At 40.5% G+C, this 22,485-nt stretch overlaps 1 protein-coding gene across 3 annotated transcripts; it reads right to left on the bottom strand.

Moving 5' to 3' along the window:
- Positions 1-4,992: 4,992 nt before the first annotated feature.
- On the bottom strand, positions 4,993-18,203 carry CETN3 (centrin 3). Of its 3 annotated transcripts, XM_037374517.1 has the most exons (6): positions 18,062-18,203; positions 14,996-15,131; positions 13,195-13,309; positions 10,365-10,556; positions 8,510-8,532; positions 4,993-5,968 (listed from the first exon to the last, which is right to left on the bottom strand). In XM_037374517.1, exons 1-6 carry the CDS (start codon positions 18,076-18,078, stop codon positions 5,939-5,941), a joined length of 513 nt encoding a protein of 170 aa, XP_037230414.1. In that variant the 5' UTR covers positions 18,079-18,203; the 3' UTR covers positions 4,993-5,938. The 3 variants fall into 3 exon arrangements, with proteins under 3 accessions (XP_037230414.1, XP_037230415.1, XP_037230416.1); XM_037374518.1 differs by lacking the exon at positions 8,510-8,532 and having other exon boundaries at positions 18,062-18,198; XM_037374519.1 differs by lacking the exons at positions 4,993-5,968; positions 8,510-8,532 and adding an exon at positions 9,881-10,204 and having other exon boundaries at positions 18,062-18,202.
- Between the last annotated feature and the right edge of the window lie 4,282 nt (positions 18,204-22,485).

Here is a 22,485-nt window from a genome sequence, read left to right on the forward strand (position 1 = left end):
CACACTAATAAAGCAGACATTATTGCCAGGCAAACTCCAACACCACTTTCTAAAAAAAAAACCACAAAAAAAAAACCCCAAAAAACCCAAAACAAAACAAAAAACACACCAAACCCAAAACAAAAAAAAAACAAACAAAAAAGACCCTTGCAAAAGTTCATTGCATGAAATTACAGTTAAAATAATGCATTCATAATTAAGCTTTAAAATAATAATTAAACAAAAATATCCAGGTGTTGTAACAGGCATTTCTGCAAAACGTTCTAGGCAATCGTATTTATAAATGTGTTTTAATTGGAGCTAGGTATGGATCTCTCTCAGTAAAGCAGCCCTTTCCTGCTGAGCCCGTTCTTTGTTCCTTTAAGAGCAGTATTTTAAAGGAATTATTCCTTTAAATTTATTTATTTATTTATCTGGAATTCCTTTAAATATTCCTTTGTAAGTGAAGTGGTTTTCAAAATAGTAAGGCTAAAAAGTGGCAAATAGACCCTCCACTGGCTAAACATTGACACACCATTCCAAGAAGACCTACATATGGAAATTTCCCACTTATTATATATTCTGCAAGCTATCACTTCTGACTGCTGGTAATTGCCAACACGTTCAGTTTGCTTAGCAACAGTTTTACAGTAGATGAACCATTTGCACTACCGTAAAAGCAAGATACTTGCAGATTCTCTACATGTTTATGACTTTTCTAGTGATTTTCTGTTAATGCGTGTGACATTAGTGGGACTGTCCAAATGGATTTTCCCTTGGCATACCTTAAGGAAGGTAGAAGCCCTCAAAACACCAACCTCTTTTTCCCTCTGTGGAAATGATTTTGCTACTCAAGGAAGACACCATTCTCAGCATCCCTACGGACTCACTTCACTGGCAATTATCCCTCTCCTAGAGCACTACAGAAAACAACTGCTGCAAAAGTTTTGCTAGTGCCAGCCAGTACCCTCTACAAACCCTTGACCCAACGGAAAGATCAAACTAAAATGCAGCTCTCGCTTCCTATGTGGCTCTGTGCACAGCAAGGTGTGCAGTCACAGACATTATCTACTGAATAGCAGGACTCAGTTCAACAGAAACAGGTAAAGGGTTGTTTATGTGAGCACTGCATCTCTCGGATGCGAGTCAACAAAAAACTCCCAACCAACAGGAGGGGTTACGAGCAATTGCAAGCAATCTGTGCGTGTCCTGGTTTTGGCTGGGATAGAGTTAATTTTCTTTTCAGCTGCTACAATGCTGTGGTTTTATTTAGTATGAGAATAATGTTGACAACACAGTGATGGTTTTAGTAGTAGCTGGATAATGTTTATACCAAGTCAAGGACTTTTCAGTTTCTTCGGGCCCTGCCAGTGAGAGGGCTGGAGGGGGCACAAGAAACTGGGAGGGGACACAGCCAGGACAGCTGATCCCAACTGGCCAAAGGGATATTCTGTACCACAGAACGTCCTGCTTAATATATAAACCAGGAGGAGTTGGCTGGGGCTGGCTGGGCATCGCTCAGCGGGCAGTGAGCAGTTGCATTGTGCATTACTTGGGTGTTTTTTCCCTTCCCTTCAGATTCTACCCCTCTCCCCTTCTCCCTCCTTTTATTATAAATTTTATTTTAATTATTAAATTGTTCTTATCTCAACCCTTGAGTTTTACCTTTTTTTCCCCCAAATCTCCTCCTCATCCCTTGGCAGGGGGGTGTGTGTGCATGTGGTGTGTGAGCGAGTGGCTGCCTGGTGCTTAGTTGCTGGCTGGAGTTAAACCACAACAACAGTGCAACTGGGTTTACTGCAGCCATCCTTATCTTCTGTTCTCATGTAATTTGTGATAAAATCTTCTGCTAACAAAGTTTACCAAGCTGTGACACCCCAGAACTCCATGCAGCCTCCAAAACTTGCTTAGGAGAGAAGTTTAAAAGTTGAAGGATTTTTCCACTCTCAGCTCCACACCGTAACCACCACACACAGCCTCCCGCAACACCAGCCCCGAGTTCAGCGTCTCCCGCAGCTGCAGCCATAGTGCAAGAAGTGAAGAGGTACCCATGAGCTATGAACCAGGGAGGAGGCCAGGGGCAGGGAGATGAACATGGACCCAGATGTCTTCCCCTCTGGGCTGCTGTTCCTCTTGCACAGGCCTGCAGCTCAGCACAGGCCCCCTGTCCTCCCGCTCCAAGCCTGGGGCCAGCTGGGTCTCTCCCCGCGCCTCTGGGCTCATCCCTCCCTGCACACGCTCCCTCTTTGGCCTCCGCTCCGTTGCCAGCCAAGTTGTTGCGGTTTTCCTTTTCCTCTTTGCTGAGCTCCAAGGGCACGGTAAAGCCAGGCTCTGCTGCATGTGGTGAAGGTGGCCACGTCACCAGAGTGCTCTGGAGGTGATTCTGAACTCAGGAAAAGCCTGTGTAACCTTAACACTGGGATTCTGTGACTTGCGATGACTTAACTGTGCCATGGAAACTTTCCCATGAATAAACACAAACCAAAAACGTTTGACGTGACAAACTTAGTATTGAAAAGACTGCTCTAAAATAAGTCAGCAAAGTAACATTTGGTATACGCTGTGCTCCAGCATGGTATTTTTATTTGTTTGGAGGTTCTCAATTTCCTCAAAGTTGCATGGGATTAATTAGTGAAGTGATGGACTAGTTGGCACAGTTAAAACTGTCATTACTGTTAAGGTCTTAAAGAGAGGCTCCACTGGATTTCGGTGCAATGGATTATGACGTTCCCTTAGCTGCCACTTTTGGACTTTACTACTAGACATCGCTGCCCTCCATAGCACAGGCAACAGACAAGCATTTGTCCCAGGTACTCCAGATCAGACCCTGCTATTTTAACCCTAACCCACATTTCTAGACTTGCAAATAAGGCACAAACTCACAGTGCAGCTTTTCAATATGTAATGGCGACTGTTGAACCTTGATGCTATTCCATAACGGACAAGATTTAAAAGTCCCACCGAATGACTCTCTTCCTCCTCTGATATCAGGCAAAGAACGAAAAAACAAAACCTGGGAATCCGTATCCTAGGATACACCAAGCAAACTACCAAAAAGCACCAGGATATGTACGACCCCCCCAAAACACACAGGGTTGAATGTATGTGTCAATGTGGGGCCAAGCAGACAGCTGCAAGTTCAGAGCTTTGATCTCACTCAGCTGTGGACTCCAATCCATCACAATTTCTGTCGGCCGGTGAACATCCACAGAAGCCAAAAGAAACTGCAACACCCCCAGTACACAAAACAGCAAGAAGCTCACCAGTCAGCAGCACAAAACAAGCATGGTTTTGGAATGCAAAAATCTCCCAAAAAATGAAATGCAGAGAAAAAGCAAAGCCAAACACTGAGACAGCATCGCTAAATACGATACCAATTACTTCTTTTTCTTTTCCTCTGGGCCACTGCCACAGTGTGAGCAAATTACCAGACCTCTCCAGTTCACTGGCCTGTGCTTACAGAGTGTTGCACTAGTGTTACTGTCTCTAGCAAGTGCAGCCACATCTGCAAGAACACAGTGAGGTTTTTCAAGTAAAGCTAGAAATATTTTTTTTTCAAGTTAATTTTCAAGCAAAAGCTAGAAACAAGGCCTCAATCCAGAACAGACAAAAGTACATCTTGCTGGAAAAGTTACAAACAGGAAGTGGCACCTATAAAGAAATATTTACCAGCCATCTACGGAGGATCCGAATGTTTTCACATCCACCTGAAAGCCAGTTGTTCAATAGCCACAGCAAGAGAATTAGAAAACTGGAACATTCAGAATAAAGGTGTGATTCTCAGGGAGAAAATTTTTTGATGACTACTAAGGTACCTTTTAATTAGTCTATCATTTTCATTGTCTACAGAAGATAAATATGCCCCTGAAATAGTTTAGGTAGGAAGTTAAAAGCAAAGCCAGAAACTACTGAAGTGGACAATTCTCGTATCGTTTCTAGAAAAATACTTGTTAAGAGCAGTTCACAGGCTCAGAATCTCTTCCCTAAATATTCACCTCCTAAACAGATCTGTTAAGATGGAAAAATTCTGGTTAAAAACTGGGTTGTTTTTTGTGGCTTTTTTTTTTTTCTTTTTGCATGGTACCTTTTTTTAAAAAATAAATTTTACATTTTATGAGGTTTTTTTGCTATTGGATTCTAAAGCATTTTACTTGACTTCTAAGAAGTTTGCTGTATTTATTCCCAAGGAAGATTTTCTCTTGCATGGCAGAATCCTTCAACTCTATTTTTCCCCCTTTCTCAAGTATTATACTGAAATTGATAAAAAAGAAACTAAGTACATCTATCCTATGTATAGCAGAATCTATCCCCATAAAAAACAATCTTCATCCTGCAAATACTTTATGCTGTTTACTTTTTAAGCAAGAACCTGGTTATAAAATTCACCTCTGATATACCACAGAGGAAGTTTTATTCACACTTTAAGACTGAGACATGAACAGATTATTAAGACGACTTCAACTTCCTGGAACATAACTATTTCTTTCACTCCCACAAATTTCATATTGGCTTTATCCCTATCATTTTTGCCCCATTATATTTGCAGAATTAATTTTGAAAAAAATCAAAATAAAGTTATCTTAACAGGAAGACTGACCTTTCCTAGCAAAAGCTGTTTGAGAGACATCTCTCCTAGAGTCATACAGCACAGCAATCCCAGCTGAAGGCCACTTACCGCACTGGGGTTCTGCATGAGGTCTCTGTTCATAACACTTGGTAAGTTATATGGAGCCACCGCCAGTCATTGTGAATTGCGGCAACTTTCTGTACAAAATGGACTGGTATTGATGGCTTAATAGAGAGCAACACACTATTTCACAGATAAGAATGTTACAATGCACACTTGAAAAATAATAGCAAAAATCTATTAACTTTGATGACCTTAACTTCCATCTTCAGTAAATTCCAAACTCTGATTGTTTGTGCAGGGCAAACCTGTATATAACCCCAAGATTACTGACAGTTAAAAAGTGGCTGCTTTTCTGACAATAAAGACGAACACAGTATTAACCAAGATTTAAAGTTACTTTTTTTATATGACTGAAATTTAAAAAGAAGAAACCAATATACAGGAAATCTGGAAGATCAATCCACATGAACTCTTCTGGAAGACACCTAGCAAACTCGAAATAAATCCAGTCTCGAACTACTTTAAAAGTTCATTCCCTGTGATGCTTTTCTTCTAATTAGATACTCCAGAAACAGCATCTACTCATCATAAACAGTTGTCATTGTCTCCACAGCTATCAGAGCTGTAGTTACTGAAGAGAGAGTTGCTGGTTGACATCTGAATGATTTCAGCACATCTTTGATAGTTTATCTTCATGCATAGTTGCCTGTCACTTGCTATCACACAGGGGGTAATACAGAGTTAAAAAAGGATGCAAATGCTTGCTCATTTATTGTTACCATTAATCTACAACAGCAGAAGTATAAGCCTATAAATGAAAAAAAAAAAAAAAAAAAAATCTTTTCCCTGAAGGAGTGAGTTTACATTACAGTCCAGTTCAGATTAAACTACAAAAATAAGACTTTCAAGTAGCAATAGTAAAGAACATTATTAAATGGAAGTTTGTCAAACCTTATGTATCAAAACTAAGGCCACAACTAATGCTAACACAAAGTCAACTTCAAAAGGTTCTCATAATATGATACAGTATAGAAATCTCATACAAAGTTATTTTACAAATGAGTACTCGAACATTCTGAAATGCAGCATTACTTACTTGTTCTAAAATGATATATCAATTATTGTAGTGATAATATTTAATGATGGAAAATATTGAACTATCAGTGCATATAACCTGTCTTTATTTTGGCCCTGTGAGGAAAGTAATTTTCTGCATCACTCCAGCTACAGAAATGAATGGATGTACAACACATTGTAATGGAAGTTGCCAATGTTTCCTCCCTTTTGTGCTGAGTTAATTTCTTTTCTTCTAATGCTAAATATCTCCAGTCATAATAGCAATAAATTCTTCTTGATTGACTGTAGAAAAAAAGAAAACAGTTAGACAAACAGCAAACATCCATAACTCATAAAATAAAACAATGCATATCTGTATTATACTTTCTATGTAAAGGTCTCCCAGTATTTGTTGTCTCTCATCCACTACTATTCAGGGTTTACAAATTTGGATTTTTTGCTTCTAGAAGAACAGAGATTTTGCACTTTTTTTTTTCTTCCACGTAAAAGGAAAAGTCAGAATGCAAGCTTAATTACGTAGAAGCCAGAATCCAGCTCACATATAACAAGCTATTATTTCTAATTATGAAAGTAAAAATATTCTAGAAAAAAAGATAGAAAAAAACCCTGAGAAAAGTATGTAAACAGATGGCTATGCAAAAATATGATACTTCATTATTAAGATTCTTTAAGATTTATAACAATGTTTAAAATGGTAGATAATCATTGTTTCTCAAGCAACAGTACTGCAGCTCCAGTTACGATGAAGTTCAGTTTTATTCTTGAAATCATGGTTCAGATATTTATGCCCAAACCGCACCCCCACTGTGAACCATGCTATTCTTCTCTCTCAAACCTGTAACGCTTGCCAAATACAAATTTAATTTTAAGATCATTTACTAATGATTCCATAAATTAGCTAGAATTAAAATGGACTTTTGACAAGCTTTTCCCCATCTGAACTTTCTTCATTCTTCAGTTATAATTAACAGAAATCTTACACAAATGTACTTGAAGAAATTAAGTCATAATAATAAATTAATTAGCAGTCATTAATTATTTTGCTGCACTCATACCTGAGCTATTGACCCTACTCATATGTTAAAGCAGAGCCACTGTAAAAGAGTTAACCAATGAACATGTTCACTCTGCAACTAATTACTGTAGCGGGGAATGATTAGAATAAGCCCATGGTATGGAAAAGACCAGACATGTATGAAGAATTCTCCCTGACAATTATCTGTCCCAACCAATATGCCCAAGATATTCCTAAACAAAGCACTGCAAAGTAAGAGCTACGTTTACAGCTAAAAGAAAATTAAGTAAATTCAACTACGCTGAAGAATAAAAACCCTAAATCTACCCCGTTGCGACACGTGTCAAAAATATGAAACAAGGAGATTTAGTCTAGCTTAGGACCCTACGCTCTGAAATATCAGTCTACCATATTGCTACATCACGCTACACATAAGCACTACGTTGACTGTATGACTTCAAAAAGCATTTCCACTGCTTTATCACAGTAACAGCACAATAATTGCACAAACATCCTCCCCAAAATATTCTCCAGTTTAAAAAATCCTGGTTAAACAATGCTGAAAAGTGAAAATACAGTATTATAATGACAAACACATTTTCTAACAGTCAAAGAAACTGCAAAGAGAAGCAGTTATGATTCCCACCAACCCAGTTAATCCCTTGTCTGATTTAGGATCTGCTTACAAGTTAAGCACAATGAAATCAGAAGCAATCAGTCTTTCCTAGTGTCAGATTTCCCTCAATTCCATGACACAAATTATCATAAAAGAGGAAACTAGGATCCCAGCTAATATGAAGATAATACTGACTTACATAATCTGGAGAGTTAAAGGAGCATATTATTTCAGTTTGTTTTGGGTTTTTTTCCTAATTCCGTGCCAAAATCTGAGACCTAAAACTGGACTGTTTTTCCTACAGATGCATCCACACAGGACAACAAAAACTGCATGAATTGACAGCATGGAGTTTCTAAAAACAGTCAGGGTCCAAAACAGAAGTAATTTCTAAAACTAGGAATACAAAAATAAGAAAATTTCTGTTTTTAAGGCAGACAGGAAGATGTCAGAAACACTTTCTTCTACAGAAACTTATGTACAGTGTACCAGTACAGCTCTGTGATTTTGCTGGAAACACAAGTTTTCAAGTAGCCTGGGTGTCACACAACAGACTTTATTTCACTATGAGCAAAACAATCCCTCAAATGTAAGAACTTTGTTAAATCACAAATGGCACTATTTCTGTATTTAAAGTATCAATTAAAAATGCTACTAACTAACAGTTTCAGGTAATTTTTTGGGGGGGGGGCAGGAAAAGAATTACTTGACAGCAAGATTTTGCTATGTGACCCAGATGTTTGAAGCTACACAGAACAGTGATTTACAGGATTATTTACTTTTACAGAATGAATCTTAAAAAGGTAGAAACAGCATCAGTTTTCTTTAAAGAAGAGAAAACACATAGAACCTTAAGGATAAACAGCACCATATACAAACATTATGCTGTCAATCTTCCACATTCGATCTCATGCTTGACTGTTCTAACAAAGAGAATGAATGGATGAAGGAATAAGAGGAAACTGAGCCACTCACTCTTAGCTGATCAACTTGAATAAAAAATGTAGCACTGATGCAAAATAATTATGACTCAGTAACCTTCCTGAAAGGAGCTAATGTTCTGCAATCAATTTGTAGCGACCAAATAACGACATGACAAAAACGCATCTATGCTTCTGACACCTCAGTTGGCAGGTCCAGGACCACGACACAGAACAAAACATGCTTGCAGATGATTTCCACTCTCACTCACCTCTACAGCTACACCTTCAGGGGCTGGGGAAAAAAAAAAATAAAGTGCATGTTTGGTGGGGTGGTGGGGGAGGGACAGTAAAACTAGCAATGCAGGTCCTCATAACTCCTTCTTTTAAAAGCAAAATAAGCTCAAAATTACCTACCTAGATTAGCAATCAATCTAAAGGACTGAGAAGACAGGCATCACTCCTTGCCTGCTATGTAGCTACTGAAAAGGAAGTAAATAGCTATCCTGTTGTCTACTAGAATTCAGTGGTAATCCTGTATGTCACTGCACACAGACAGGTGCCTGAAAACAGGATTTTCAGCTTTCACTATACCGACCTGCTTCAATTATCCTAAAGGAAACACTGAGAAAAAAAACCAAAACAATTTTCTCAAGATGCAGTGCCAAGAAAATCTGATCAAGTACTGAGACTTCAGGGATATAATCAGCAACAGTAACACTTAAAAGACGAAATTAATAGTTTTCTCCTGGCTTAGCTTCCTTAAACATCTCACCTGTGGAATCAGACACTGCCAGTGCAAGAAATGTGTGGGATGACACAGCTGGGAGTGTGGAGGAACAGAATTATGCAGTAGGGATTTATTAAGGAACTATGGCCTCTTTCTCCATGTTTAGTTCAGTAACAAGTGTCAACATTAACACTCTTCTGGCGGTTGAATCACCAACCTTTCACTGTCTTTGTCTTCAGGCTCTGTATTTACACCACTACAACAGAACAAAAAGTTCGCATTTCCACACCACCAGGTTTAAATGTCCTGCTTTTCCTCTTAAAAGGGGTTGTTTCAGTACTTAATTAATTGTATTCCCAGGTATGGAGTAACACCAGTCTCAAACGCACTGAGGGGAGGAGTGTCTGCCACAGGGCTGACCAGGTGGGGTTTTTTCACTAGTAGTTAGAGCTTTGAGTGCCACAGATGTGGTGGCTCACAAGTAGAAATAAAATCCTATTGTAACTGGAAAAGTTGATGAACTGCTAGTGAAATCTCAGACATGAGTCACCATTCTAAAAGAAAAACTGAGAAGCAGTTTTCGATGACTGTTAGAAACTGCAGTGTTCAGATACACGGTCTCAAGTGACTAGTCCCTGAATTTCAGATATTAAGGTTTCTGGTGTAAATATAACAGTATTCTCGGGTTAATGAAAAAAACCTAACTTTCAGTGTTCACAAAGAGGTAATAAGCATAGTGTCAAACTGGATTTGTTAAATCATTCTTTAGCTAGCTAATAAATCCCTTCTGCAGCACACTTGGTATGGACCTTGTCAATTCCCCTGAGCCATTTTTCACACTACGCTCTTCAGCACTCTTGAGGTTCAGAAGTACATTACAGACCCATCCAAGCTCCTGCATATAGACCCAGGGTACATCCAGCATGATTTATTAGCTTAACACTCCACATCTGACTAACATGCTGAAATCACAACAGTGACACATCACCACTTAAGAAATATTGACTAGGCGATCAAAAGAGTTTCTCTTAGCCCTTTAATCCCTTTAGTGATTTATAAGGAAATAAAAATGTTCTGTAGGTACATCGCATCTCCCATGTACCAGTTCAATTACTTCCACCTACAACCACATTTTCACCACTCTTTTAATAGACCGTGGTTGAATAAGTTTAGTGGTGCATCAGCTTGAGAAATCAACTTGATTTTTAGACTCCAAATGTTTTTCCAGGACTAGTACCTGTCAAAAACAACAATTTCCATTACTTGTAAGCTAAATTAAGTTTGAGCAGAAAGTTACTTAGGAAGAAACCAAAAAGGGCATTTTCACAACAAAACCCCATTTAAAAAGGGGAGAAAAATAAGAACAGACTATATAGGGTTTTGTTGCTAACACGTACTTTCTCCATCGCCATCCTTATCAAATTCTTCAATCATAGCTCGTAGTTCTTCATCAGACATATTTTCACCCAACTCTCTAGCAACCCGGCGCAGGTTTCTCAGGCTTATTTTACCAGAGTCATCATCATCAAATAATTTGAATGCCCTGATTATTTCTTCTTGTGGGTCTCTGTCCAATATCCAGTCTGTCACTGTAAGAAGGATACTTAAGTTAGATAAAAAAATTCTGAAGGGTAGACTCAGAATGACCTTAAGAGACTAAAGCAGTATGAAGCACACACACTTCCAATTTCACCCATTCTTCCATTTTTATATATTTAAATTCAACATGCATATTTGTTTGTCTGTTACCTGACCTCTCTTTCTCATCTCTCTTTTCCCAGGCTGAGTTTCTCTTTGGGACATAGCTGTTGCAGTGGAAAGCTATGTGGCAAGTGGAAACACAGTCATGCTTTAAACGTACTATTCAATAGGAATTAAAAGCACAGACATGCTTCCTCTGTCCCAGACTTACCTTTTAGAAAATTACATCAGCTCTGACAGATGAAGACATGTGATTTTATTATTTTTTTGTTTTGATGAGGATAGAATTTTGACTTGGAGAGAACACTGAAACACCAAGTAATAAAAAACACTCACATGGAACCTCCCTTTTAGGTACAAAACCACACTAACAGGAAAACAGAAAAAAACTAAGCCCAGGGGTTATTTAAAGGACACTGCTATGAACTGAAAGATGTTAATACTGAAAGGGTTCATCAGCCTTTATTATTCCTTTTATCACAAGCATTTGTCGGTTTCTGTAACAGAAAAGACAAACTTGCCACATAAAGTATTTTTCTAGTAATTATTTCAGACCAACCAACCGTAATGTATCTTCACATCTTTGTACCTGCTAGCCTTCTATTACAGGGCTTGCTATTTATGACTTTCATCAAGCCATTAAAAACACATCAACACTGCTTGTGCATAGAAAACCACTTAGCATCTGCTGCTGTCTGCAGATGGAACGCCTGCTCGGGCTTAGTGAATTTGACAGGAAAAAATTATAATTCAAGCTCATATAAGCTCACTACAGCAATAAAGTTTATATGTCTACATAAATCCCTCAGATTTATATTGAATTTAAGTATGTTCATTTAAAACAACTATGCCGCATGACAATACGATATAATTTGAAAAATTCTACCTTTTGCAGCAAAAAGACAACTGCACTGTTAGCTGAAGAACAGTAACATACCAGGTTTCTAAACACTACAGGTAACATTATTGTACAAAAGGAGACAAAATGTAATTGCATCTTTATACATTACAGACAGGCCAGTCCTACATTTAAAGTGATTATTAACATTAAATTATGAAAAACTGATGGCTCAAGAATTGCTTAGCTACACTCAGCAGCACTTCACAATTAAAGCTTCATACTATAACCTATTTTCTCTAACTCCCTGACCTTTTTGCTAGAAGCGGTATCATGTTTAATTTTGTGCCAAGGTCACAGCAGCACTCAAACCCAATTCAAATTTTGGGACAGGTTCGATCAGCTTCCAAGTACATATTGTACTTTCTACCAGAATTTTCCTAGCTTACCACTGCACTTACTGAGTGCCCATATTGATAGCCAAGACAGAACCAGGAGACAACAAACAATGCCTGGACTGGATAACATGAATTTAGAAAGAATTACACAGTAATGATAGTATATTCAATTATATAATATTATAGCATGATGATGTAATTACAGCAGTAGTATTGTTGCTATCAATGCAATACTCTCAATTTTTTTTTTTTTACCTTCCCTCCCCCCCCAATTAAATTGGGACTGATCATATATATTTCCCCATAGGCTTTATATTTGGTTCTTTTCTGACTTACAATTTGCTCTTTCCTGGAATACAACTACAAAAATATTATCTGTGATTTAACAACATAATTTGTCCAATCCTAACCCATTAAATCGTTAACCTCTGCCACTTTTCAATCAATAACTGTTTTGCCACACTAAGTAGATTGTTATTTGTAGCCAAGAGCAAATACACATCTACTACACCGGAGCAGGTTTTTTTTCTGAATATTGACACAAATCTAATACCTTGAACACAGGGACTGGAATAATGAAATACAGCTATAAAGCCCACACAGCTTTTTTTTTTTTTTTTTTTTTTTTGGCAAACGCAAATTGTATGCAAAAGTATAAGTTATACGTAACATCCAAAAAAAAAATCTTCAAAGAAACTTAAACTCTAATCTTTTAAAATTCTGCAGATCACTACATACTGGACGTATGTCAAACTGTGCAAAACACAATCTTCAGATGAAATAAACAGCCTAATGACATTCCACTGGTTTTATCAACAGTTGAAAATCCTTGAAGTACAATATTTAATATCTCCTTCAACTTTTATTTGTTATATAGGAAGTCTGTACTCAGTTTACAGTTTGTCTGTGTATGCACTGCTTCCTGTGAAATTCAACGTCAATTATTTTTTCCACAGTAGGAAGAAGAATCTTATAAAATGCATAAACAACACAAGAATATCTACATTTTAAGTTAGCATCTACTCTTTTGTAAACGTTTAAAAAAGATTAGGACTCTTATTTCCTTCTATACTGTGGCTATTATTCATCTCGACATATCAAACTGCATATTCAGAATACAAAGATTTATCTTCCTCCACCATTTACTTTTATTAATAAAAATATGAAATGAAATCTCTCAGTTCTATTGCTTAATAGTACTTAATAACTGAAAAAGTACACAAAGTACTTCCACATTGTAGCAACCACTACAGGTTAAATTTCTCTAAAGATACATAATCAAACACATACCAACTTCATTAAAATCTTCAAAGGTGATCTTGCCTGTCGCTTCTCGGTCATAATCTTTAAGTATTTTCAGCACATCAGCTTTTTTCACATCAAAACCCAAGGCTCTCATTGCCACCTTTTGGAATAAAATGGAAGTGCAACCATATATGAAGATTAAATATTGATTTATCAGATTTCTTTTTATTTTCAGTAATTACCTTCCCAAGAGAGAAGGTGTGTATCAGTGGTTTAGCAACAATAATAAATGAATTTAACGAAAGTAAAAAAGCTCTGATTATAAAAATCACCTAAAACTACTATTAGAAAATGGAATGTCAAGTTACAGTGAAAAAACTAGCCTTTGCCTTTTCAGGGATTTCACAGACTGGACCAAATACTTCTTAGGGCAAGTAGACTTTCCTGACTCCCAAAAACATTTCACGTACTGACCCTTTCTTGAAGATAGAACTGAAAATCCTTCTTCAAATTAGTCTTCAGTATTCATACTAAGCGTGTATATGTTCATGAGTTTACAAATCCTCTTACAAGTGACTTCACTTTTTCCAGTGCACAACATAAGCCAATGTATCTTTTCTTTTTCCATTAGGTTAGGAGTGCATGTTTAGTTTCCATTTCAACTGAGATAGCAATTTCTCAGTACACACACTACCCTGACTTCCTCCAAACTGACAAACATACACTAAACCAGAGATAGTTCTTTTCTTTATGCATTTCTGCTCTTCCACAGTATTATCTTCAGGGCCACAATATTTAACTAGGCAGGTAAGAAACAGCTTTGCAAGTAATCATGACAGCTGGGAATTCAAAGCATACTGTAACTGGAAAAAGCGTATTAACAGGCCCAAAACAGTTCCCACTCACTGTGGCTTCCAGCAAAGATAAAAGACCTGAACTCTGAAATGAAGGAGTTTTATAGGAATCGCGAGACCTATGACACGCCTGTAACACCAATTAAAGTAAAAATAAGACTTCTGCCCCCACCCCACCTTTGAGTTACGTGGTAGAGCCAGAACATGGAGGCAGCAGGTTGGATGAGGTATTCCTTCCCAAAAGAATCTCACCCAATATAGGATAGAAACACTGGCCTCTCCAAAGCCACTTTTTCTTCTTGATGCAATACAATCAGAATAAAAATTCATAAAATATTTAAAAGACACTTCAATAAACTTAATGTACTACTTCTAGACTTCCAGACAGGACTCACTAGGAAAGACGGCCATCCTACCCTCCATTTGCCAATAGCTAACGGGAAGAGATGTCTTCATTGGGAAGGGCAGCTACCAAGCCTCCCAGACACAAAACAAACAGCATCTCTCATTCCTACCATCCATAGGCTCCCTACTGAAAAATGCAAGTGGTAAGCTCTGGTGTGTAGTCAACAATTTTACAAATCTGATTTACATCTTTTACCTAAAGCATCTGAAACCTGTGGGTTTTCACAATACCAAGCTTTAGATTATGCAATGCCTTAAAAAAGAACCAAACACCTTTTCAAGAGCTTTTTCCACTTAGTCATCTGTCCAAGCTAAACCCTGGAACCCTGGGGAGCATTCAGACCAGTGTTATGCAGCATGCTACAGTAATTCTGTTACTGTGTCAAGTATACAGTTTGGGAAGAAAAGTTCATTCTTACACCAATGCAGGTATTTCCTTCCTCTGCCCAGCTGCCCCCCCAATATCCTCACTCCTTTAGCCCAGCAAGAGACCTTGAACATGGAGTACTTTTTAAAGATACAGCCAACATCTTAAAAACTCACTAAGAAACATATATATTATCTGCCATTAAATGAAAAACCTTTACCTTTAACTCATGATAATTTATTGCTCTATCTTTGTCTGTATCAAACAACTCAAAGGCATCTTTGATTTCTTGCTTCTGTTCCTCAGTCAGTTCTCTTCTCTTTTTCTTCTTAGTTTTGTCTACTGAAAGCTCACTCCTGAACAAGAAGAAACAAATTAAGTGTAATAGATTTCTACCGGGAAGATACCACTTAGATAACAATTTCCACCAACTAGAAACTTACCATAATTGCATAGATCACTACCTTACCCATTCAACCTTTTCCCAGATTGTCCTCCCAGTTTAAAATACCATTCCGAACAGACAAATCCTCTGTGAAAGTTGAATGATGCCTCCACTCCCCCACCCAGAACACCAGAACAAAATCAACACAGGCATTTTGGTGAACACATAACAACAACAATAAAAAAAAAAGAGGGTAGAAAAGCTGTCAGTTAAAAGGATACTTGAGACTACAAACTGTATTAGCAGTTGAAATGATGTAACTCGTGACAACACTTTATTGCTAAACTGTAGCTTAGAAAAAAAGAATTTTGACACAGACAGGCTAACAGAGGCTTAACTAGGCCAGACAACTGGATTGTCTGGCTACTGAAGTGGGCATTAGATGCCACAAATCGGCTTTGCTGCCAGTACCAGTTCTTAGATAAATGACATTTACAGATATTTTTTTTTTTAAATCACACACATACATACTGCTCTAAAGACTTTTTGGTCTGTTTTGGTATATACAAAAAGAGAAAAGCCCCCCCCCATTTAACAAAACTTGCCCAAAGACAGCCCTCTTTCCCTTGGCTAATCTAGAAATACAATTAAATTTTCAGATAACAGGCAGAAAATACATTATACATATACTAGGAACACCATTTGAAAAAAACCTGAAAAGGACAGCACTGATAAAACCTACTTTGGACCAAGCTAGTAAAGGGTACATTTTGTTGTAAATGTGTTTTATTCACATCAGTGAGACTGACTGTTGTATCCAGAGTAATTGCTTGGAAGATCTCCAGTTCAGAGCAAGAACTCTAAAGCAAAAAAAAATACATTTGAAATAACTGGTGATATCAACTCAGACTGCTACAGTACTCAAGATACACTCCTGGAAGAAGTAAGCAATATGTGAAGCTCAGCTGTATGCTGTCACTGTGATGAACAAACTACTGTGGCAAATCCCCTCTGTCCAGTGATCATGAGGCTGCACCAGATGTACTGAGTCCAGCTGTGGACAACCCAGCACCAGAGATATGCACAGACAACAGATAATGCCTAAGGGAGACTACCACGCCTGGTGGCTTGCAGCACAGGGTGCATGAGAAGCTGAGAGAGCTAGGTTTGTGTAGACTAGGGTGAGGTGACTAAATGACATGCTGACTAGGTAGGGAAGCGCTAAGGAGTGGAGATCTAAGTGCTGTCATTCACTGTCTAAAGGATTATTACACAGAAGACAGAGAGAGGTTCCCCTCAGAGGAGCAGAGTGAAAGGACAAGTAAGAATAACTTAAAAAAAAACCAAAAAAACCACACCACTGAAAAAGAAAAACCACGACAAAACTAAGAAACTGCATCTGGACTAAGGGGAAACATTTTCCCAGTGCGAGTGTTTATGTGTTGGAACAGTTGCACTGGGAGACTGAGGAGTCTCCATCATCAGAAACTTTTGGCACCCAAGTGGCAAAGGTACTCAGCACCTCAGTTTTGTGTGGGACCTACTCTGAGCAGAAAGCTCGAATAGATGACTTCCAGAAGTCCTTTCTAACCTAAATTATTGTATAATTTAGGTTATGCTCTCAGGAAAATGCTCTTTACACCGACTTGTTTGTTTGCACCAGAAGCAGAATGCATGCTGAGTCATCCACTGTAAAGTGTATAAAAATTACTGATGAGTGAACAGAAAAACTGCTTTTCAAGGATATTTATTTTCTAAATCTCCTGTGATGAGCTGCTTTTTCATCTCCTTTGTCAAGAATTTGGTAATTTTAATCAAAACCAAAAATTAAACACACACTTAATGTTCAACATTTAGTTCAACATTAGTTAGGGATTTAGTGTTCAACAACTGCAGCTACACCATAAAAATTCCAAATATAGACAAGAAGAGCTGCATAAGCTGGACCTGCCTCAGACCACAATATCCTCAAAGAGCGAGAAGGCCTTAGCAGACCAATTGGGACAGCATGATTTCACACAGGCTTTGGATTACGATAGCTTTTGGAAGGACTAAAATAACTCTGAGCTGCCTAATTAGGACTGGGAGAGTAGCTCAGATCCAGAAAGCCCACGTTTTGTGAGCTGTGATGATGAAATCCATTTAGAAATCTGAAAGCAGATTAACGCTGAACTCTTGTGGAAGAAGGATCTGGCTAATGAAGTGGGGGATTTTTTAGAGCTTAGCATAAAATATTTTTTTCGAAAGATGGAGCAGTACTTCAATGCAAGTAGTTTAGTGCCACTTCTTCTATAACCACTTTTATCACACGAAGCGTGAAGTTCTAAGAGTTGAAAATTAAGGATCACATATATCATACAAGCATATTAATTACGCCCGAAGAAAAAGGATTTGACAGGTATAGAATTAATCCGGACCCCCTTATCCAAGTTACTGAATCAGAATTGAAGAACAACGCAACAAAACAAACTCTAAAGCTTAAGTTAACGTCTATTAAAAAGGTTTTCTGAAGGTGCATTAGTTCAGACAACCCAGGAGGCACCTCTCAAAGCCAGCCGCGACGGGCCCTGCCCTCCCTCGGTGAGCAGACGGCGGCCCGGCCTGATCCGCCGCCGGCCGCCCACGACCCCCTACGGAGGGATCAGACAGAAACGGAGGGATCAGACAGAAGCCGCTGGAGGATGGGGACGACCTTCGCCGCGGCACGCCAGCGCCCAGGCCTCGCCGCTGCCCGCCGCACCCTGCTTCCCACCCGGGCCTGCCCCGGCGGCCCCCCGAGGGGGCAGCGAGGGCCGGAGGGCTCCGGCGGGCCCCGGCGGAAGACGCCCGCCCCCCAGCCCCCCGCCCGCGCCCCCAGGCCCGAAGGGGGCAAGGGGGAAACCGCCCCCGGCTCATACCGACCTCAGGGCCAAGCTCATGCTGCTGCCGCCCAAGAGCCGGGCCGCGGCAGGACGGGCCGCACCGGACCCGGCCGCACCGGACCAGGCCGCCCGCCGCGCCCCGCCGCGCCGCGCTGCCTTCCCCTTGGAAACGCGGCACGACGCCAGCGCCCGCCAATCCACGCCCTCGTCGTCACGGCACCGCCGCCTGGCCTCCCGCCCCGAGCGCCAAGCGCCTGCTTATTGGTCGGCCGATTGCCACTCAAGGGGGAGGGGTCTCCGCTCGGGTCGTCGCCGCGGGGGCGGGGTTTTCGGCCCGGAGTTCCGTTACCCAGGAGGTTGCGCGGCGCGGGGGGGGGCGGTCGCTGTTCACCTACTAGCCCGGCTGGCGGGGTCCCGCGGGCGGCCCGGAGCAGGTGTGTCACTTCTGCTCGCCCTTCTGCAGTCTGGATGTGCTGTGGCTGTGGCAGAAGAGCTCCCCGCCACCTCAGGCCCTGCGCGCTCCCTCCGCCGCTCGGTCGCATGGCGCCATCTTGAGTGTGGAAGTACGGCGGGTTGTGGCGGAGGGCCGGCCTGGGGCCGGGGAGCGGGCACTGGCTGCGCAGTCGGCGCGCCTAGGTATTGGCAGTGCTTGGGAAAAGTGGCCTGGCCTCTGTCTACTGAGAATTGCTACTGGCAGTGCGCCTTTAAGATAGGGCCTGGAAGCCCTGTGTCAGAGCTCGGAGATGTGAGGGGAGATGTGCAGCGTAAGTGCGTTCCTGCGCTATGTATATACACAGATAATATTGAGAGCTTACGGAAATACTTTTATCAAGTCTTTCTGACATTGTACAGGCTTTGCCTTCATAAGAATTCCTGGAGCATGTGATCTGTATTACATGAGGACTGCAAGACCTAATTACATAGTTCTACTTTGTACTGCCATTAATACTTACGTGCTTTGCAAACTAGTGAGTGAACTAACGTTACATATTCTGTATGTGTGGGAAACATTCATCTTGCTCATAAGAAAATGTGGAAAAAGTGGTGCCTTGGTGCTCTGGTCTGTAACATGTAGATGTGCCTTGTGCCTTGCCATTCAGGCCACCCTGAGCAGACAGCTGTTGTAAAGGACTGGAAGAGTACAGTCTGGTGTTAGTAGCTGGACTATACAGATGTTCAAGTTTTTTCTAATACTGTGCTGAGCAGTCTGGCTAAATTCACTGAAAAGATTCAGGCAGTTAAAAATGCCTTCAAGCATTTTAGTCCTGTTCCTTCCAGGGCTGACAGCATGTCTTGAAGGTGTTTTACATCTGCAGACATGTAGTTTTCCAATAATAAACCAGTAGCAGGTTCACCCTGAGTACATAGTATTGGACGTGAAGAGTTGGACTCGGTAGGTATGCTCAAGACACATTTTTCCTGAACAGTCAAGCAGAGGAGTTTTGGTTGGCTGGCTGTTCATACTACCTCTGGTCCGCAGATCAAGTATGCAGAAGCACTGTAAGAAGTTGGTGATTGACCTTTGTTAACAGATGGTAGCTTTGTAACTAAAAACATAAATTACTGGCAGGTTTGACCCTCAACCTGTGCTTTAGTGAGATTTTTGGTTAGAGGTTTTTGATTGCACTCCTTGCTGTTTGCATGTCTGCAGTTAGATGCATTCATCTGAGTAATTGTGTGTTTGCTTTTGAATCTGTGTTTTTTCCCAGTTCAAAGCAGGGAGTTGGGCACAGGTCCTGAGTGCACATCTTGGGGCTCTGTGCTGGTAGCTCTGCAGTCAGTCCGTGCTGGTCACATCAAGGCAGTAGGTACTGCATAGTAAATAAACAAGCAGATATACCCACAAAATAATTATTTGTGCTTCATACAACATCCTTGCATGGCCAGAGAGGAAAGGAGAGCATTAACTGAATGGTGAGAATGCTCAAAATGGAGCATGGGGGAGTAGTCCTGAAGGCACCAACAGCCCTGAATTGCCCTGCCTCACCTGGGACCCCCACCCACACCCTCTGTGCATGTTGGTCCTGTAGCTCCGCCTAGAGGCCCTTGGTCCTTCTGTGAGCTGTGTTGGAGATGGACCTGCCCTCATGCTGTGTGCTGCTGTTGCTGACTGACTGGCTGGACTTCATCGCCTGGCCTTGAACTTGAGTAATCACCTTGCAGTTGTCTGACAGTGACTGGGCAGCAGTCACTGGGCTGCTGACAGCTCTGGTTACCATCGCTATCCCTGCACTCCATGTGGAGGTTGCTATCCCTGCCTGTGTTACGGTTGCCCTTGGCTTCTGCCTTGTCCTCTCATGGAGCGCCCCTGTCCTTGGCTTCTCCCTGGCAAGTAGACTCAAATACCTGATGCTGAACAAACCTTAGGGTATTCTTCCACAAACTGGAGATCCAAATTTGGGTCTCTATTTCTAAACTTAGAAGATAAGCTATCGAATTGGCTTCTTGCCTCCAAGGTCAGTGAGCTTGCCCTGACTTTAATGAGAAGAGTTGCATGGCTGACTGAGCCCTTTCCTCTACCCTTTAGTTACTTAACAAACATACAGCTCTCCCCTTTTGTGTTTCCTGCTGGCTGTGAATTCTGCCTCTAGGTGCTTATGTGCTTCACTGAAGAAGTGTGAGCAAATCCTCCTGCAGTGGTTTCAGCTAGTAGAGGTAGGACTCGTCGCTCTTCTGTTGGTCCTCCACAGTGTTTCCAGAAGGGAGCACCCAGCTAGGTCTGTGGTGACTGCTTCCCATGCCTAACCTGGTTAGGTGACCAGTGAAGGTAGGTTTGAAATTATAAGGGCGAGCAGGGGCCACAAAATCCACAGGAATAGGTACACCCCCTATGTTCTCTGCATCTATATTTGATTATTCCCAACCACTCTCATTTGCAAGTGTAGGAAGGGAGAGTGACTTACCATTTACAGTCCTCAGTCTTTGTAGTGATATTATACTTTGCACTATACTGTTAAGATCTTCAGGGCAGAAGAACTCCAAGCAGATCATTCCCTAGTGCAGCCTGTGCTGTTCTTAATGAGATGCTATGGCATAAGCTCTGCTCCAGAAACCAAAATGCCGCTGTTTGTAAATTTAGTAAACTGGCAGTAGTGCTCGTATTGCACATGAAATGGAGATGCCAGGAGTTCAAAACTGAAAGGACAGGCTCAAATAATAATAGCTAGAAATAAATGATTGTAGGTATCATAGCTTGTGACTCACAAACCCTTACATTTTCAAAGCTGGCTAGACCCCTTCTAAAATCACTTTTTAACAGAGTGGTTAAATTAGAATATCACTAGCATGTTCCTCATGCTATTTATCAGCAGCTGAATAAGGAAAATAATTGTTTAGTTGTGAGGAATATTTGAGGGCTTTATTATTAGCTGTATCTTCAGCTTTTAATTAATTTTCAAACTCGTCTGTTGCTCTATGAAAGCCATTTGCGGGGCTGTCTGCCAGCCATATCTTCCCCTTGAGTGATTAGGTTTCCTTTTCCCTTCCTAATTTTATTAGTATTTGAAGCCATTCTACTGTTCCCCTGTCCCAAGCTGAACTTGAGGGTGTCGGAGGTTACAGACCTCATGCTGGCTGTTCAAAATCAGATCAAATATCAGAACTTTCTGATGTAAAGCAACAAGCTGCTTTGTCAATGAAATTAATTAAAAAAATTAAAGGGTTAGTTTTGTTTAGGCACATTTCATGGAATTTTAAGAGTTGTTTGTTCATGTCACTGTTAGAGCAAATTGTATGGCACAAAATCAGTGTGAAAATGTAAAGCCATATTAAAAATATAGCATGTGCTTCCCAATTTGATGATTGGAAATGTACTCCTGTGTACATCTGGGTCAAACTGCTGGGAAGTACCTTACTCTAGCTCTGGTACAGTCACGGAAGTGTTGGTGAGGGAACCCTCCTGAGCCCTTCTCCCTGTGTCAGGGTTCTTTTTCCAATGCTTTTAAATTTTAATTGCTGTTAAATGCCTCGTAACCTTCCCAGGGCACTGTTGGGGACATGTGGGAGCACACAGAAAGTCATTAAATTGGTGGGATTAGCCTGTCCAATAAAAGCTGAGTAGTTGGAGGCAATCTGCTAAAGATGGTTTTAGATAGCACAGCAAAAGCAAAGAGCAGTTCTATAACACTGTTGTTTCTACTTTAATCTGTAATCATGCAGTGAAGCCTTTTCTTTTATTTTCATGGTAAATTTCAATGCCTTTTTTTTGTGCAGAGAGATGTAGTCTCTGGTGGCCCCCTTTCTCTGTGTTCCTGCTTTCCGCACAGCAAAGCACAGCCTGTACGTACCCTGTAGAAGCATTAACTGGCTTTGAGGCATGATTATGCTACACAAAGCAACACAGTGTTAATGTATAAGCTCGTAGTAAAGTGATTTAAGATCACACTAGAGTGGTCTGGGCTACTTGTGTGCCTCAGAGGTGCATAATTAGACAAGATTGCTTTCTGCCTAGCCTGGATATCCCTG

The sequence above is a fragment of the Falco rusticolus genome, chromosome Z (genome assembly GCF_015220075.1).
Source record: "Falco rusticolus isolate bFalRus1 chromosome Z, bFalRus1.pri, whole genome shotgun sequence".
Classification (NCBI taxonomy): Eukaryota; Metazoa; Chordata; class Aves; order Falconiformes; family Falconidae; genus Falco; species Falco rusticolus.

Coding starts and splice junctions, on each gene's coding strand:
- CETN3 (XM_037374517.1), bottom strand. Junction 13,310..14,995: donor TAAATTATCATGAGTTAAAG/GTAAAGGTTTTT, acceptor TTATTCCAAAAG/GTGGCAATGAGAGCCTTGGG. Junction 8,533..10,364: donor TAAGGATGGCGATGGAGAAA/GTACGTGTTAGC, acceptor TTTTTTCCCCAG/CCCCTGAAGGTGTAGCTGTA.